Here is a 19,006-nt window from a genome sequence, read left to right as displayed (position 1 = left end):
GATTGCTAGCTATTGGGGGGGGGGACGTGCAGATCTCTCCTCGTAGAGGAGGGAAAGCTTGTACCTGAATAAAACTTGGTCTTAAAGGTGCCACTAGACAGTTTTGGACTGGGGGGAGCTCTGCAACTTACTTGGCTGCTTCTTGCTCTGACTGAGGGCTTCTGGGAGCAGGGGGTGGGGCTTGTTGCATGTGCCCGCCCCCTGGGCTCTTTACTGTCGGAGCTCTGCTCCTGTTCGCTCCTACAGGAAATTACCCCTGTCAGTGGCTATTAGCCACAAGGTATAGATAGGAACTCTCAGTCTGGGGCAAGTGATGAGCTGTATTCTTGGTGCTGGGGGGGGGGGCAACAGTGGGAGGGCTCCTAGTGTCCTGGCCCCACTGCTGGACCTCCTGATGGCACCTGGTAGTTTCGGCCACTGTGTGACAGAGGGTTGGACCGGATGGGCCACTGGCTTTCAACATTGGCTTCTCTTATGTTCTTATTCTGTGAACTTTCGTGAAAGGGAGGGCAGGAAGGGTTGCCTCAGCGAGCTTAGTTCTCATGGCCCTTTCTCACACGCCCAGGGAAATGCTGATCGCCACTTTGGGGTCAGGGAAGAATTTTCCTCCAGGCCAGTTTGGCCTAGGGATCCTGGACAGTGTTCCCTCTAAGCTGAGTTAGTGTGAGCCAGCTCACAGTTTTTTAGCCTCCAGCTCACAAATATTTGTCTTAGCTCAGGAAGGATGGCTCCAGGGCAAACTAATTTATGCAGTAGCCAAATCACTTGCTCACAACTTTAATGCCAGGAGCTCACAAAGTAGAATTTTTGCTCACAAGACTCCGCAGCTTAGAGGGAACATTGATCCTGGAGGGTGTTTTTGTCATGTTCTGGGCATGGAGTAGGGGTCACTTGGGGTGTGTGGAGGGGGAGGTGTTTGTGAACGTCCTGCCTTGTGCAGGGGGTTGGACTAGATGACCCTGGAGGTCCCTTCCCACTCTATGATTCTGTGAACTGGGATACCTGCGCAGTTGTACCTTCAATCAGTCCCTTTGACAGAGTGTTTCTGCTCCTGTTTCGTTTCCTGAGAACCGCCGGCTTTTGGAGATGTACCAGTCAACGTCGGAATGTTCTTTCGTTTCCCTCTGGGCCTCCGAAGAGTTAATACCAACCGTTCACCAGATTTCTGGCATCTACTGTAACGCAGATACGCCTGCAGTCGGCTTTTATGAACCCAACTCCTCCAGTGGTCGGGGAAAGGGGCGGGGCGGGGAGAGAGAAGTTTCCGGCCAGCAATGTTTGTTTAGCGAGAGACAGATCCCAGAAGGACAGGAGGAAAGCAGAAGAGAGAGCCACGGCGGAGCTCTGAGAAAAGACAGAGCCATTTCTGGCGGGGCGCACTAATGTACAGTAGCAGGCGATCAGGGACCACCTTAAATGCGAGAGAAGGGAGGGGGGAAACCGGCTGGCTTGTGAGAGACCCGAGGCCTAGTCCCTGGCAAATTGGCAGTGCCTCCCTTGCACCCTGATTGATGTTCACTACGTACCAGGGGAGCTGGCATTAAATTATGTCGATTACCTAAGAGCTCGGCCAATTAACCAGCCAGTTTTATTTGCTTTGGGGTGATGGATGACCCAAGAGCGGTAATAGAAAAGCCTCAGACGGCTCCATTGCCCGGCTCGGGGTCTCTTTCTAAGTTTCTAAGAAACCAGTTTCCCTGGCACCGGCAAGGGCAGAAGAGGATGTGTGTCCCCGTCTCTGTGCCTGATGCAAGGAAGGCTGGGAAACGCTTGGTGGAGATTTATGCTTGTGAAAGCAACGAGCTCGTTGGCAGAACACACGCTTGGTGTGCCGGAGTCCTGGGTTCAGTTCCTGGCATCTCTAAGTTTTAAAAATATGTCTGGTAGCAGGGTTGGGGCGGACGGCAGAGGACCACTCAGGGTGAAAGGAACTCTTAGCCTGGGGCCAGTAATGCTCTGTATTCTTGGTGCTTTGGGGGGGGGGCGACTAGTGTCCTGGCCCCACTGCTGGACCTCCTGATGGCCCCTGGTATTTCTGGCCACTGTGTGACACTGAGTGTTGGGACTGGATGGGCCTTTGGCCTGATCCAACATAGGCTTCTCTTATGTACTTATTAGATAGGAACTCTCCATCTGGGGCAAGGGATGCTTTGTATTCTTGGTGCTTGGGTGGGGGGGCAACAGTGGGAGGGCTCCTGGTCTCCTGGCCCCACTGCTGGACCTCCTGAGGGCACCTGGTGTTTTTGGCCACCGTGTGACAGAATGTTGGACTGGATGCACCATTGGCCTGATCCGACATTGGCTTCTCTTATGTCCTTGCTGTGGAATGGAAACCGCAGCCTCAATTTGCCTTGAGGCCTAGGGAAGGGGAGGGGGTGTTAACCCTTCACCTCCCACTGAGTTTTGTTCTTCAAAACTGGGCTCCATGCTTTGTGGGTTAGTATTTTAAAGGAGGGGGGTGTTTTTAAAGGACACACCTACTTTATAATATCTATATCGTTTACTAGGGGCCCTGCCTCCCTCGCTGCTCTTTCATTGGAAAAAAGTGGGGTGGGAGTCTGGAGCAGGCCCACAGCCAGGATTTTTACAGTCAGGGGGCATTTAAATTTCTTAGGGGGCACTGGCTAATCAAATTAAAGGAATACCTGGCTCTTTCCCCACAGCTGCTGCCGCTTGGGGTTCCTGGGCTGGATAGGAAGTCATGGGCCCCCCGCTAATAAGTCAGGGGGCCTAGCTCCAAGATGCCCCACTGAAGCTGTGGACGTGGTCTGGAGATATCTTGGGCCATAACTTCAGCCTATTTTCATGCAGCCCTTTGTTCAGTTATCTTAGCATGGCTTCCGTTTCAGCCTCACAACGACCCTGTGAGGTAGGTTAGGCTGAGAAAGATTGACAAACCTGAGGTCCCCCCCCCCCAGCGTCAAGGCAGAGTGTGACTCTGAACCTGGATCATTCCCGTCAAAGTCTAGCCACAGCACCATACCATTGCCAAAATATCAGCAGTGCCTAAAAAGATCAACTAAATACCCTAAATAAAACAGGTGCAGATGAGAAGATGGACCACAAGGCCTCCTCCTTCTTCCGTTTCAGAGGTGCAAGCAAATTAAATTTGACAGAGCAGGTGGGGGGGGAAGGAACATCCAGCTTTAAAAAGGAGAGAATTCCAGAGTCTAGGGGCCACTACCAAAAAGGCTCCGTCCCTCATCAGCATTAAAAGAACATAGGAGAAGCCAATGTTGGATCAGGCCAATGGCCCATCCAGTCCTCCTGAGAACCGCCGGCTTTTGGAGATGTACCAGTCAACGTCGGAATGTTCTTTCGTTTCCCTCTGGGCCTCCGAAGAGTTAATACCAACCGTTCACCAGATTTCTGGCATCCACTGTAACGCAGATACGCCTGCAGTCGGCTTTTATGAACCCAACTCCTCCAGTGGTCGGGGAAAGGGGCGGGGCGGGGAGAGAGAAGTTTCCGGCCAGCAATGTTTGTTTAGCGAGAGACAGATCCCAGAAGGACAGGAGGAAAGCAGAAGAGAGAGCCACGGCGGAGCTCTGAGAAAAGACAGAGCCATTTCTGGCGGGGCGCACTAATGTACAGTAGCAGGCGATCAGGGACCACCTTAAATGCGAGAGAAGGGAGGGGGGAAACCGGCTGGCTTGTGAGAGACCCGAGGCCTAGTCCCTGGCAAATTGGCAGTGCCTCCCTTGCGCCCTGATTGATGTTCACTACGTACCACGGGGAGCTGGCATTAAATTATGTCGATTACCTAAGAGCTCGGCCAATTAACCAGCCAGTTTTATTTGCTTTGGGGTGATGGATGACCCAAGAGCGGTAATAGAAAAGCCTCAGACGGCTCCATTGCCCGGCTCGGGGTCTCTTTCTAAGTTTCTAAGAAACCAGTTTCCCTGGCACCGGCAAGGGCAGAAGATGATGTGTGTCCCCGTCTCTGTGTCTGATGCAAGGAAGGCTGGGAAACGCTCGGTGGTCGTGAAAGCAACAGGCTTTTCTATAGCTCCCTGGCAGAACACACACTTGGTGTGCCGGAGTCCTGGGTTCAGTCCGGTAGCAGGGTTGGGGCAGACGTCAGAGGACCACTCGCTCCTCTGGAGGGCCAACAACAAGGCAGAAAGGCCGAGGCCTGCTACTGATGTTGCCTCCTGGCTCTGAGATTCAGAAGTTCAGTGCCTCTGAATGCGGAGGTTCCCCTCAGTCATCATGGCCAGTAGCCACTGATAGATGTCTTCTCCATGAATCTGTCTAATCCCCTTCTAAAGGTGTCTGTTCCTGTAGCCATCACTACATCCTCTGGCAGTAAATTCCACAAAGCAGAAAACCAGCATGGCGTTTTCTCGTTGTATTATGTACTTCATTTACACCCTGCCTCTCTCCCAGTCGGGACCCAGAGTGGCTTCCACTCTTTCTCCTCTCTTCCTTTTTATCCTCACAACAACCCCATGAGGTAGGCAAGGCTGAAAAAGAGTCACAGGCCCGAGGTCACCCAGTAACCTGGGTTGCCCTGATCTAGTCAGACATTCCAACCACTACACCACACTGTTCTATATCGCATAATAGAAAGCTCCCCTGCTGCCGCATTCTCCTTGACACTCTAGATTTCTACATGCAGGGAATTTCATTTAAAAGAACCAGTCTTGTGAACCCCCTCCACCCAGATGCAGGCTCACCACCACGGGTGAGCATCAGGGCTTGGGCACCAGGCTTTTGAAAGGAATGACGGATCCCACGCCTGCGGCTGTGACTCACCACTTGGCTGGGAAGCCGGCAGGCAGGGCCTCGCTGTGATTGAGCATCTTTTTGGGCGGCAGCCAGTGTTCCTTCCAGCACTTGGGAAGAAATAAATAACAAGTCACCGAGCGGTTTGTGTGTGTGTGTGACTTGGCCAACAGGCCCAGGGAAAAGCGATCGAGGAAGGATAGACAACGTAGACGGGTGTCAAGGGACAGGACCTTTCTGTCATAGCCCCAGGGGTTTGGTCCTCGGCCAGTTTAAGCCTGGGGTTCTCCCCCTTCCCCTCATGAAACAGAATTGTGCAGCTGAAGATGAGGAAGGTGGATGCAAAGGAAAGACTCAGCAGTCTCATCTCCCCTCCCCCCCGGCTCTGTTTTTTGCAGAAATCCCAAATCTGTCACTGTGAGAAATCCAGTGCGGTGTCGTAGCTGGAGTGTTCAGCTATAACTGTTGAAACCTGTGTTCGAATCCTGACTTTTGGCCAGTCCTTTCCTCTTACCCTTGGACAAGGCTCAGAAAGGGGTCGAAGAGCCGTCTAAGTCAGGAGTGTCTAACTCATTTGTTATGAGGGCTGGATTTGACATAAATGAGACCTTGTTGGGCCGGGACGTGTGTGTCAAAAAATGTAATGCTAGGTAGCGGAGATATAAACTTTATAAAGGACACAAACACCAAGGTTTTTTTTAATAAAAGCATGCTTAAAACATTAGCACTCTTGCAATATTTTGTTTATTTAACAGTGTCTGATAACCGACACTTCTTGCTCTGAATTACTGCATCAAAATGTCTGTGCTGTTGCAATTTTGAGTATGCTGTTCTCAAGTGTGTATCTGTAAGCTGCAAATCTACTTTTGATTTATTGACATTCACTACAGAAATCTCATGCTCAGAATTCTGAACCTAGGACCCAGGGGGAAACATAAAATGGCTGGGCGTTGCGAGCTTTTGTACATAAATTGCTTCATGTGCTGGTCCACAACATGAGAAGGCACCATGACACAGACTGAAGGCTATGTGTTTGTCTACAAAACTAGCCTTCCTCAGTGGTCAGTACCAGCCTACTGTCTGGGAAGTCTAAGTTCAAAATCTCCAAAGGAAATGTGCTGGGTGAACTTGGTCTGGACACACAAACTCAGCCTTATCCACCTCACTGGCTTGTCTGTGCTGTTGCAATTTTGAGTATGCTGTTCAAGTGTGTATCTGTAAGCTGCAAATCTACTTTTGATTTATTGACATTCACTACAGAAATCTCATGCTCAGAATTCTGAACCTAGGACCCAGGGGGAAACATAAAATGGCTGGGCGTTGCGAGCTTTTGTACATAAATTGCTTCATGTGCTGGTCCACAACATGAGAAGGCACCATGACACAGACTGAAGGCTATGTGTTTGTCTACAAAACTAGTCTTCCTCAGTGGTCAGTACCAGCCTACTGTCTGGGAAGTCTAAGTTCAAAATCTCCAAAGGAAATGTGCTGGGTGAACTTGGTCTGGACACACAAACTCAGCCTTATCCACCTCACTGGCTTGTTGTTATTCCTCATCTAAATAGTTCACATTGCTTTGCTACTGAGAAAAACTGGATCATGAAAAGTGGGAAGCAACCCAGTTGCACCTAGGAGAGCCACAGCATAACAAGCCCAACAAAATACACAGTGTAGCAAGGCACACAAAAGCTCATACCTTGGATAAAAATTTGTTGGTCTTAGAGGTCCTTTGTATTTCTCCCATGCAATTGAGGAAGCCAAGCAAAGCAAGCTCTCCCTCCTTCCCTCTCTCCCTTCAGGGAGGAGCCTCAGCCAATGGAGGGGAAGAAAGGCTTGCCTTTGTTTCCTGTGTGATTGAGGCAGCCTGGCCAGGAAGCAAGCTCTGGCTCCTTTCTTCTCTCCCCCTGGGAGAGGAAGGGGGAGGACCCTCAGCCAGTGCAGGGAACAGAAACTTGCCTGTCTCTTTCTCCTGAGTGTTTGAGAGAGCCTGGCAAAGCAAGCTATGATGCAGCAGCAGCAGAACTGGAAGAAGCAGGAGACAGCCAGTTCCACTGAGGGCCTGATAGAAGCCCTCTGGGGGCCTGATCCGGCTCCCGGGCCGCATGTCTGACACCTGTGGTCTATCCTGTCTGAGCTGCTGGGAGGGGAATCAGATTTTGATTTCCAGATCTGCTTTGAACAGGAAACACATTTTTCTTGTTCAGATGGAATAGAAGACTTGGAACAAGGAGCGAGGGATGCCAGGCAGTCAAGGGTGTGTGGAAGGTTTATGCAGAGAGCCAGTTTGGTGTAGTGGTTAAGAATGTGGACTCTAATCTGGAAGAACCGGGTTTGATTCCCCCACTCCTCCACATGCAGCTGCTGGTGTGACCTCTGGTCAGTCACAAGTTTTCTCAGAGTTATTCTCTCAAGGGCAGTTCTCGAGAGAGCTCTCTCAGCCCCCACCTACCTCACAAGGTGTCTCAAAGGAGTCTTCCTCTCCACACAAGTGACACCTTGTGAGGCAGGTGGGGCCGAGAGGGTTTGGAGAGAACCGTGACTGGCCCAAGGTCACCCAGCAGGCTTCACGGGGAGAAGCCGGGAATCAAACTCAGTTCTCCAGATTAGAGTCTGCCACTCTCAACCTCTGCACCTCGCTGGCTCTCCAAAAGGGAGAAAGCTGAGATACAGATTTCATAAACAAACCAACGTGCACCCAAGAGATTTGGAGCACCATGCCCCCTTTGTGCTGACGACACCCAGCTCTGCTTCTCTTGATCAGAATCTGGTGAGGCAGTGGATACGGAATCACGGAGTTGGAAGGGACCTCCAGGGTCATCTAGTCCAACCCCCTGCACAATGCAGGAAATTCACAAATACCTCTCCCTCCACACCCGCAGTGACCCCTGCTCCACACCCAGAAGATTAAAAAAAAAACATCCAGGATCCCCGGCCAAACTGACTTCGAGAAAAGAAGTTGTCCGTCGTAGGGTTGGGACCAGCGGGGCTGCCTACCCGCACTAGTATCCCATCCTCGTCGCCAATTGTTAAGTCCGCACTTAACAAATTAGTCAGAGAGTGATTTCAGCAAAAACTCAGGTTTATTCAGCTCGACGATCAACTTCTCTAACACGGTACAACTCCTCATAGCCCGAACAGCTTTTCCATTGCAGCTGCTCGGTATTTAAACATTCCGGGCTAATGTAGCCACACCTACTATACAAGTACCAACCTATCAGGTTGTTCGCATAATAGCCCAATCACAAGTGTTCCCACCACAGACAGTTCAAATGTGATTGGACACAATACTTTCGGCGCAAATCCTAGCCGACGTCTGAAGCTTAGCATAGCTTCTCTATGGGATGATTCACACTTCATCCCCATGCATTCAGGGCAGCATCTGAATACATTACATGACCCTTCCTGCCCTCCTTTCTCATGATCTGCATATAAGAAGAATATCCTAAGAAGGTACTCAGTTGGGCCAATAAACGGAGCTGTTCTCTGTTAGCAGTGAAGCCAGGCGGAGCTGAAAGACTCAGCCTGTTTTGACTCAAGGAGGATCTCGCCCTAAAATAGGCAGTTCACATCCTGGGGGTCTTTATCTTTGCCAACAGCCTGAACACTCAGGTCTCACGTAGCACCTTCAGCCAGTGGGGGCCCAGTGTGTTTCGCCGCTGCCCCCCCCCCAGTCAGAAGGCAGAGGAGGTTTCCTTCTTTTGTCTCGTTGCTGACTCTCCCCCCTTTCACACTGACACCACCAACTGCAGAGGCCTTCCTGAACTCTAGATTGCTTCCTGTCTCCCCAGAGTTGGGCCACAGTTTGGGTTGCCCCGGCAACAAGTAATGGCGGCCGACTTCTCGCAAGAAGGACTTCTTCAAGAGTTCTGGAACCGGCGTGTGCCGCGTGGCTTCTAAATAGGCTGGGGGGGGGGCAGGATCAAGGGAATAAGGAGGGTTTCCTCCGGGATAGAAGCAGGTGGCTACAGCGGGCAGGCTGGAAGGTTGCCGTCCCTCAAAATCTGCTTCCCGAGGCAGCCGTCAAAGCTTGCCTCATCATGGAACTGGCCCTGGCGCCAGCTACAGTCTTTCCTCGAAAAGCCGGGCAAAGTTGTTCGTGTTCGAACGACATCCAGGTTAGACTGCCGCAGTGCATTCCACATGGAGACGGCCTTTGGAGACTGTTCGGAAGGTTCCCTTGGTTCCAAAAGTGGCCACAAGATTACCCTGCCACGTATTTTGTTAGCCTTTAAGGTGCTACTGGACTCTTGCTCTTTTCTACTGCACAAGAGTATGAGCTAGTTAATATAAATGACGGGGGAAACTGTTTCCAGCTTTGAAAGAGCTACACCGGCTGCCAGTTTGCTTCCGGGCTCAATGGATCATTTCCCTTCAAAGCCCTAAATGGCCTGGGACGCAGGTACTTCCAGGGGTGCCTGGCCGCATTCAGTCCTGTGCTTCCGCTAAAATCATTTACTGAGTCCCCACTCCATATGGCTTCACCATCCAAAGTAACTCGGGTGGCCACTAGAGATGGCATCTTTTCTGTTAAAAAAAAAAGGTTTCCCTTGCTCGAAAGCCAGTCGGGTCCGACTCTAGGGTTGCGGTGCTCATCTCCGTTTCCAAGCCGAAGAGCTAGCGCTGTCCGAAGACTTCTCCATTATCATGTGGCCGGCGTGACTAGATGCCGAGGCGCACGGAACGGTGTCACCTTCCCACCGAAGCGGTACCGGTTTATCTACTTGCAGTTTCTTGCGTTGGAACTGCTAGGTTGGCAGCAGTGTTCCCTCTAAGCTGGGTTGGTGTGAGCTAGCTCACCGTTTTTTAGCCTCCAGCTCACACATTTTTGTCTTTGCTCAGGAAGGAGGGCTCCAGAGCAAACTAATTTATGCAGGAGCCAGATCGCTCGCTCCCAACTTTCATGCCAGCCGCTCACAAAGTGGAATTTTTGCTCACAAGACTCCACAGCTTAGAGGGAGCATTGGTTGGCAGGAGCCGGGGCCAGAGACGGGAGCTCACTCCGTCACGCGGCACTCGGGTCTCGAACTGCCAAGCTACAGACCTTCTGATCTACAGCTCAGCATCTCAATCTCTGACACACCACGGCTCTCTTTTTTGTAGTGACCCCTTGACGTTGGATCTCCCCCCCACTGCTGTCTACTAGGACCTGAGCGACGAGTTGGGCTGAAATGGGAGTTTCACACAGCCGCCCTGTATTCCCCATTGAAATCTGTCCCAGTAGGCAAGACCCTGCTATATATAGCTTGGAAGAAAACCCCGCTCAGCAGAATTCCCATGTCTCCTCTCCACCATTTCCTTTGTGTTCTTTTCAGGTTAATTAATTACGTCCTCTTCTCTCCGTGCCTATTTATCAAAGGTTAATTATCAGGTTTTACTCCCTGGGGAGGGGTGGGGGGAAGAAGGCTTGTTTTCTAACAGACCCAAATCACTCTCCCTTATATATTTTTAATTGATCATCATAGTTCACGTGTTATGTAATAATAATACCCGCACATGCACACACTAAGCACGGATGACCATTTACAATCGGTTCATCAGAATCAGGCAGTCCGCACCAATGTTCCCTCCAGGCTGAGTTAGTGTGAACTAGCTCACAGTTTTGTAGCTGCCGGCTCACAGATTTTTTTGTCTCAGCTCAGGAAGGAGGGCTCCAGAGCAAACTGAATTATGCAGTAGCCAAATCGCTCGCTCACAACTTTAACGCCAGCAGCTCACAGAGTAGAATCTTTGCTCACAAGACTCCATAGCTTAGGGGGAGCATTGTAGAGAACAGGAAATAGTCCTTCTCAGGGATTGTAGAGAACAGGAAATAGTCCTTCTCAGGGATCATTTCGTAGAAAAAGAGGTACAGGAGCTCATTAGCATAACTCATTAGCATAACTTATTTGCATATGCCACACCCCCTGAGATCACCGGAAGTGTCAGAAGGCAACACCCACCGCTCAGGCTCCACTGGACTGTTTTGGATTGCTAGCTATTGGGGGGGGGGACATGAAGATCTGTCCTCGCTGAGGAGGGAGAGCTTGTACCTGAATAAAACTTGGTCTTAAAGGTGCCACTGGACTGTTTTGGACCGGGGGGGCTCTGCAGCTTACCTGGCTGCTTCTTGCTCTGACTGAGGGCTGCTGGGAGCAGGGGACGGGGCTTGTTGCACGTGCCCGCCCCCTGGGCTCTTTACTGCCGGAGTGAAATGACCCCTGGTCCTGCTGGAATGAGAGGGTCTCCTGCTCAGACCAGCAGTGGTTCTCCAAAGGCTCAGAGAGACGTGAGCTAGAGGGGTGGTGAGCTCCCTCTCCCTGGCAGTCTTTAAGCACCAGCTGTACAAACCCTTGTCAGGGGTACTGTAGGCTGATCCTGCATGGAGCAGGGGGTTGGACTAGATGGCCTCTAGGGCCCCTTCCAATTCTGTCATTCTATGATTCTATGTCTTCCACATCACCTATGCTGAATTAAACCCTCGGCCCGTCAAGGTCAGTATGTTCTGCTCCGATTGGAAGTGGCTCTCTAGGGCAGGGGTGTCGAACTCATTTCTTACGAAGGGCCAGATTTGACATAAATTGGACTTTGTCAGGCCGGGCGATGTGTGTTATAAAAGGTAATGCCAGGTAGCAGAGATATGAACTTTATAAAGGACACAAACGCAAAGATTTTTTTTTAACTTAAAATAAAAACATGCTTGAAACATTAGCACTCTTGCAATATTGTGTTTATTTAACAGTCTCTGATAACTGACACTTACAGCTCGCCTATCTATCTCTCCTGAGCGATTGAGAGAGTCTGGGAAAGCAAGCTATGACGCAGCAGCAGAACTGGAGGAAGAAGCAGGAGGCAGCCAGTCCCTTGCGGGCCTGATAGAAGCCCTCTGGGGGCCTTTTCCGGCCCCCGGGCCGCATGTTTGACACCCCTGCTCTGGGGTCTTAGGTAAAGAGGTCTTCCGCATCACCTATGATGAATCAGACCCTTGACTCATCAAGGTAAATATGGTCAATTCAGGTTGGCAGTGGCTTGCCAGGGTCTCCGGCAAAGGTCTTCCATGTCACCTATGATAAATCAGACCCTTGGTCCGTCAAGGTCAGTATGGCCTACTCAGCCTGGCTGACAAAGCTAACAAATATTACGAATATCCAAAATAGAATTACAAAGATTTTATGTCAAGATTTGCAAAGAGGTTTACAAAACAAGGCAAAAATATATCAATCCAAATAATATTTCAAAGACATGTTTCAAAAAGACATACAGTACAGTATTTGGAATATTATTTGGACTGATATATTGCACCATGTTTTGCAAACATTTTTCCAGAGAGAAAATCTTTGTAATTCTGTTCAGGACATTCGTAATATTTATCATGGTGTTTGTTAGCTTTGTTGGTTTCTTTCCCGTGACTCTCTCATTTCTTTGTTTTGTTCTCTCCAGGTCAGTATGACCTACTCAAGCTGGCCGACAAAGCTAACAAACACTGTGGTAGATATTACGCATATTCTAAGCAGAATGACGAAGATTCTAGATCAATTTTATATCAATATTTGCAAAGACGTTTAAAAAACAAGGTGCAAATATATCAATCCAAATAATATTCCAAATATTGTACTGTATGTCTTTTTGGAACATAAATAAAATAAATAATAATACTTTCGATTTCTTGATCGCTTTCCCCCACACACCTGTGGGCTCAGAGCGATTTACAGTTACTCATGACATTTGGACTAACAATACTCATGGGGGATAGGGAAGACAACATACAGTATTTTTAATTACACACACATTGTAGCTGGCCAGAGGATTCATCTGCGGGCTGGATCGGTCGTGTTCCGACGGCATGTATTCTTGTCGGCTGGCTGATGACGTCAGGGCTTCTTGGTGTCGCGCTGCCACCGCCTGGCCGACTCGCTCCACTGCAGGGATGCCGAAACAGATCTTTTCTCTTTTGATCTTGCCATACCACAGAAGTCACACTCGGCAGCTAACACCTTCCCATGAATTTGAAATATTATTTGGATTGATATATTTGTACCTTGTGTTGATAACATCTTCGCAAATATTGATATAAAATCTTCGTAATTCTATTTAGGATATTCGTAATATTTATCACGGTGTTTGTTAGATTGGTCAGTTTCTTTCCTGTGACTCTCTCACTTCTTTGTTTTGTTCTACTCGAACTGGCAGCAGCTCTCCACAGTGTTCCCTCTAAGCTGAGTTAGTGTGAGCTAGCTCACAGTTTTTTAGCCTCTGGCTCACAATTTTTTGTCTTTGCTCAGGAGGGAGGACTCCAGAGCAAACTAATTTATGCAGCAGCCGAATGACTCGCTCACAACTTTTAATGCCAGTAGCTCACAAAGTAGAATTTTTGCTCACAAGACTCCACCGCTCAGAGGGAGCATTCGTCACCTGTTACCAGCGCCTTCTTTTTACTGGAGATGTCAGGCATTGAACCTGGGACCTTCTGCATGCCGAGCAGAGGCTCTACCACCGAGCCGTGGCCCCAACCCCGCATCACAATAGCTGTCCCTTGTGCAGTTCATAAGAACATAAGAGACGCCAATGTTGGATCAGGCCAAAGGCCCATCCAGCCCAACACTCTGTGTCACACGGTGGCCAGAAATACCAGGTGCCATCAGGAGGTCCACCAGTGGGGCCAGGACATTAGAGGCTTTCCCACTGTTGACCCCCCCCCAAGCACCAAGATGACAGAGCATCACTTGCCCCAGAGTCCCTATCCATACCTTGTGGCTAATAGCCACTGATGGACCTCTGCTCCATATGCCTATCTAATTCCCTTTTGAAGCCGTCCATGCTTGTAGCCGCCACCACTTCCTGTGGCAGTGAATTCCATGTGTTAATCACTCTTTGGGTGAAGAAGTACTTGCTTTTATCCGTTCTAACCCGACCGCTCAGCAATTTCATGGAGTGCCCACGAGTTCTTGTATTGTGAGAAAGGGAGAAGAGTACCTCTTTCTCTACCTGTTCAGGCTGTTGGCAAAGATCTAAGACCAGTGGGGCCAGGACATTAGAGGCTTTCCCACTGTTGACCCCCCCCCAAGCACCAAGATGACAGAGCATCACTTGCCCCAGAGTCCCTATCTATACCTTGTGGCATATAGCCACCGATGGACCTCTGCTCCATATGCCTATCTAATTCCCTTTTGAAGCCGTCCATGCTTGTAGCTGCCACCACTTTCTGTGGCAGTGAATTCCAGGTGTTAATCACTCTTTGGGTGAAGAAGGACTTCCTTTGATCCGTTCCCAGCATACACCCCCGATGATCTCATTCCTGCTTTTCTCCCCACAGGACCTCCTGAAACACACGCCAGAGGAGCACCCCGACCACCCGTTCTTGATGGAAGCCCAACGGAGCATCAAGCAGGTGGCTGAGCGGATCAACAAGGGGATGAAGAGCGCCGAGGAGGTGGAGCGGAACGCCCGGATCGTGCAGGAGATCGAGTCGCACATAGAAGGGATGGAGGACGTAGGTTCATCTCCTAAGCTACCTGCCTGAGACCTTGGCTTGTGCCGCCTGACCTCGCTTTGTGCATGCGTGCGCCGCGCACAAACCTTTGTCAACCGATCTATGAAAAGGGAACGTTGACTCCCAAGAGCTTCTACCCGAAAACGTTGTTGGTCTCTAAGGGCAGTGGTGGACTCGAATCGTGCTTGACCAATACGGCTGCCTTCCTCACACTAGATTTATGACCTGTGGCCAGTTTTCCCTCTAAGCTGAGTTAGTGTGAGCTAGCTCACAGTTCTTTAGCCTCCGGCTCACATGTTTTTGTCTTCGCTCAGGAGAAAAATAATTTATGCAGTTTGGGGAGAGCCGGCTTGGTGTGAGAGCCAGTCTGGTGTAGTGGTTAAGTGCGCGGACTCTAATCTGGGAGATCCAGGTTTGATTCCCCACTCCTCCGCTTGCACCTGCTGGATGACCTTGGGTCAGTTACAAGTTCTTTCAGAGCTGTTCTTGAAAAAGAGCCGTTTCTGTCAGAGCTCTCTCAGCCCCGCCCACCTCACAGGGTGTCTGTTGTGGGGAGGGGAAGGGAAAGGAGCTTGGGGAGTGAAGGGCGGTGTATAAATCCAATCTCTTCTTCTTCTTCTTCTACCTCACAGGGTGTCTGTTATGGGGAGGGGAAGGGAAAGGAGCTTGTAAGCCGCTCTGAGACTCCTTTGGGTAGTGAAGGGTGGGGTATAAATCTAGTCTCTTCTCTTCTTCTCTTCTAGCCAAATTGTTGGCTCACAACTTTAATGTCGGTAGCTCACAAAGTAGAATTTTTCCTCGCGAGACTCCACGGCTTAGAGGGAGCATTGCTTGTGGCTCTATGTGTTTCTTCGTTTTTGACTATGTGCCCGTGATTGTGACAGGTGCGTTTTGCCCCGCTGTCGGCTGGAGTAAATTGCTGGGTGCAAAGAGAGGCAGAGGCTACAACTTTGCTTTGGAAGTGGGACACACACAATTTGGCACTTTGAAGTGTAGATATGCGTGTCCCTCTTTCTGCATTCCAGTGAATGCAGTGCATCTCCTTATCCTCTGGTGGATACAGTGGATCTCACACGATACTCCAGTGCAGGGTTACCCAACATGGCGCCAGCACTTCTCTTGGCACTTATAAGAAAGTGGGCAGGGTCATTGTAAGTTAAGTCCTGTATCTTTTTTCCCACTTCTTGAAGGTAGATTTCCAGGGGCGCGTTGAGTAATTTTTTTTCTGAAAAGGGGGTGGTAGGCCAAATAAGTTTGGGAACCTCTGATGTAATGCCATACAGTTCCCTCCTCCTCCAGAGTAGCCGTTTTCTCCAGGGGAGGGGAAGGGAAAGGAGTCTGTAAGCTGCTCTGAGACTCCCTTGGGTAGTGAAGGGCGGGGTGTGAATCCAATCTCCTCCTCTTCTTCTTTTACCTCACAGGGTGTCTGTTGTGGGGAGGGGAAGGGAAAAGAGTCTGTAAGCTGCTCTGAGACTCCTTCGGGTAGTGAAGGGCGGGGTGTAAATCCAATCTCCTCCTCCTCCTCCTTCATATCATGTCAGGAGTCAGGACTAAAACAGGTGTTTTTTTCATGACACACAAGGTTGGGATGGGATCCCAGGGCAAGTGTTGCGAAGCTCAAAGGAAAAAAAATATATTGTACCAGGCCTGAAGCAGGGTTCCCAACTGTAGCTCGGGAAATTCCTGCAGATTTCGGGGTATTTATTTATTTATTTATTTATTTATTTAAATTTATAACCCGCCCTCCCCGCGAATGGGCTCAGGGCGGCATACAGATGGGGCCAATGCCCAATACATAAAACATTAAAACTTGCATTTTAAAAACATTCAATATAATATAGGTGATCTCCGCAATAACTAACAAGGGAACCAATGACATCATCGGGATGGTATCTTTAGTGGCCACAGCTCCACGCAGTACCACCATTTTAGCGCTCACGGCGAGTTGGGGTAGAGCCTGGGGAGGGTGAGGTTTAGGGCTGCCAAGTGGGGGCGGAGGGGCGGGGAAACCCCCGCTTTGGAGGCCCGATTTCCGCCGTGGTGGAATCGGGCCCCAGGGGGAACTCGGCCTCCGAAGCTGCGTCAACAGAGGTGACGCAGCCACGTCGCTCACGTTGGGGGCCCCCAACGTGAGCTCCCCCGCTGCCAAGGGTAAGTACACTTGGCAACCTTAGTGGGGTTTGGGGAGGGGGGAGAGATCAGCAGGGTATAATGCCACACAATCTCCACCACCACCCCTCAGAGTAGCCATTTTCTCCAGGGGAACTGATCTCTGTTGGCTGGAGATCATTTGTAATTCCGGGACATCTCCAGGCCCCGCCTGGAGGTTGGCGACCCTTGCCTGGAGGGATTGTGTTGAGGCCGTGGTTGTAGGAATTTAGCAGTGAATGCTACGGCCCCAGTCGAGCCTTTAGTGGCATCTCTAACTGTCTCCTCTCCCTCTACAGCTTCAGGCTCCGCTGCGGAAGTTCCTGCGCCAAGAGATGGTGGTGGAACTGGTAAGTGTGACTTGTTCAGTCTACGGACTCCAATCTCGGCTGATGAAACGATGGGGGGGGGATGGTGCTAAAATGGGGAGGGGGGCGTCCGCAGCATCCTGACACGCTGGGGTCACTCCCCGTGCACCTGGAGTTGACATCAGCGCATCATTGGGGGACACCATGGATGCTCTGCCATTTGGGCAGAACTCTATGGTTAAGAGGACCGCGGTGGCTCAGAGGTTAGGACGCTGAGCTGCAGACCGGAAGGTCGGTAGCTCGGCAGTTCGAGACCCGAGTGCCGCGTGACGGAGTGAGCTCCCGCCTCTGGCCCCAGCTCCTGCCAACTTAGCAAATCAAAAGCAAGAAACTAGAAAAGCTAGAACTACCAGCTTGTCCTAAATTGGTGCTCTTTGATAGACTGGTGGCAGTCACGGCAACTAGGGCCCAGAAAGAGCTTATATCGAAACTTTTGGCGGCAGCTCGTCCAACCATAGCGGCAGGATGGAAAAAGAACTCTCCTCCCCAGATACAAACTTGGTATGACAAAACATGGGATTTATTTATTTTAGATAAGCTGACACAGGTCACTCAAGTTACAGTAGCAGATAGGTCAAAAGCATACAAGCGATTTGTTGCAATTTGGTATACAGTGCTTCAGTATATGTCAGAAAAGAATATACTTCCTTCAAATGTCGCTTATATCCCATGGATACACTTTTAGTTTTATTTTTAACCAAGATTACAGGATATAGTACATTGGCTTGATCACCATTATGGAAGACAGTTTTGTTGCTTCATTCACTAGTTCGTAGATTAGAGGGTTGCAGGGGTCGTTTCGTAGAAAAAGAGCTAGGGGAACTCATTAGCATAACTCATTAGCATATGCCACACCCCCTGACATCACCGGAAGTGTGTCATAAGGCCACACCCCCCGCCCCCAACGGTCCCGGCCGCCACCGCCGGCCTTGCAGCTCCTCCATGAGGGGCCCGTCGGTGGACCTGCAAGGCCGGCGGGAGTGCAAGGAAGCCCCGCGAAGGCCCTCCCTGGCCCCAGGCAGGCAGGGGTGGGGAGAGGCAGGGAGGAAGCAACTTACCCTCTCTCTTCTCCTGCCTCCTCTTGGCTGAATGAGGGCCGGAAGCGGGGCAGCCGGAAGCGGGGGGCAGGGCTTCATCATGTGCCCCGCCCCCCGTACCTCAACCGGGGGAACTGCGATCCCCCCTGAAATGACCTCTGGAGGGTTGCAAGAAAGGTAAACCTGTTGGGATCAGAGGGGTGTATAAGGTTTTTGTTTAGTTTACCACTTGCTGTAATGATAGATTTTTATGACTTGTATGAAATTGCTGTTATGCTGCTTTGCTTCTTTTAATAATTTAAAAATAAAAACAAGCAAGAAACTGCAAGTAGATAAATAGGACCCGCTTCGGTGGGAAGGTAGCAGCGTTTCGTGTGCCTCGGCGTTTAGTCACGCCGGCCACGTGGCCACCAAAACGTCTTTGGACAGCGCTGGCTCTTCAGCTTGGAAACGGAGATGAGCACTGCCCCCAGGTGTCGGATTCGACTGGCTTTTCGAGCACGGGAAACCTTTGCCTTTTACCTTTACTGTGGTCAAACCATAGAGTTCTGCTGGCGACATGATGACATCACTTCCAGTGTACACAGGAAGCAATCTCAGCGCGTCACCAGTGAGGGTCCCCACCTACCTGGCGTCTCCCCTGCCCCCTGTTGGTTGCCAGGGCAACCTGACAACTTTACATCAGGCCTCGTCAGTGGATATTTAATGTTAGGGTTTTTGTCCAGTTTACACTCAAATTGCCACATGGTTGTCCACTCCCTCAATTAGAGAGATCCTCGCCACAGTCCGCTTTGGTTTTCGCCATCCTGAATAATTTGCTCTCTTCCACGAACTTGGCTGCTTCTGCTTGACATGCGCCGTGAGATTTTTTGACACGGAGGGGGCTTTAAAACAGCCTCCTTTCCTCCTGTAAGACAGAACCTCTGTCCCTGATTGTGTTTGCCCAGGCCAATTTGAGAAAACACACAAAAGCAAGCAGTCCTGTAGAGCAGAATCTAAACTAAAACTTTATTAATAAAGGAGGGGACGCACGGGCCCAACAAGATTTTGGACCCCGCAGCTCTCCCTAAGGTTACAGTGGGAGACATAGGGTTTTATACTTCACATTACATCAGAGAAATAAAACAGAATTATTGGTTCCATCAAGCATTGTCAAATTTCATCACCTGTTTCCCATTGGGTTAAGACCTCCCCCCCTTGCAACCGAGCAAGGGCATTCTAGATGGTACAGCCCCCCCCCCCCCAAGTAGACTGTACCA

At 50.2% G+C, this 19,006-nt stretch overlaps 1 protein-coding gene across 1 annotated transcript in view; it reads left to right on the top strand.

The window, feature by feature from the left end:
• The window catches only part of LOC107114911 (rho guanine nucleotide exchange factor 17-like), a 127,324-nt gene that overhangs the window by 73,199 nt on the left and 35,119 nt on the right, over positions 1-19,006 (top strand). The window contains exons 5-6 of the mRNA XM_015416517.1: positions 14,018-14,194; positions 16,642-16,692. Coding sequence (XP_015272003.1) covers positions 14,018-14,194; positions 16,642-16,692 — 228 coding nt within the window. The remainder of the gene's footprint in view (positions 1-14,017; positions 14,195-16,641; positions 16,693-19,006) is intronic.

Source organism: Gekko japonicus, unplaced genomic scaffold, assembly GCF_001447785.1.
Source record: "Gekko japonicus isolate JY-2015 unplaced genomic scaffold, Gekko_japonicus_V1.1 scaffold2620, whole genome shotgun sequence".
NCBI classification, from domain to species: domain Eukaryota; kingdom Metazoa; phylum Chordata; class Lepidosauria; order Squamata; family Gekkonidae; genus Gekko; species Gekko japonicus.
The sequence above is the reverse complement of the archived record's forward strand: the minus strand, read 5'-3'. Positions and strand labels throughout refer to the sequence as shown.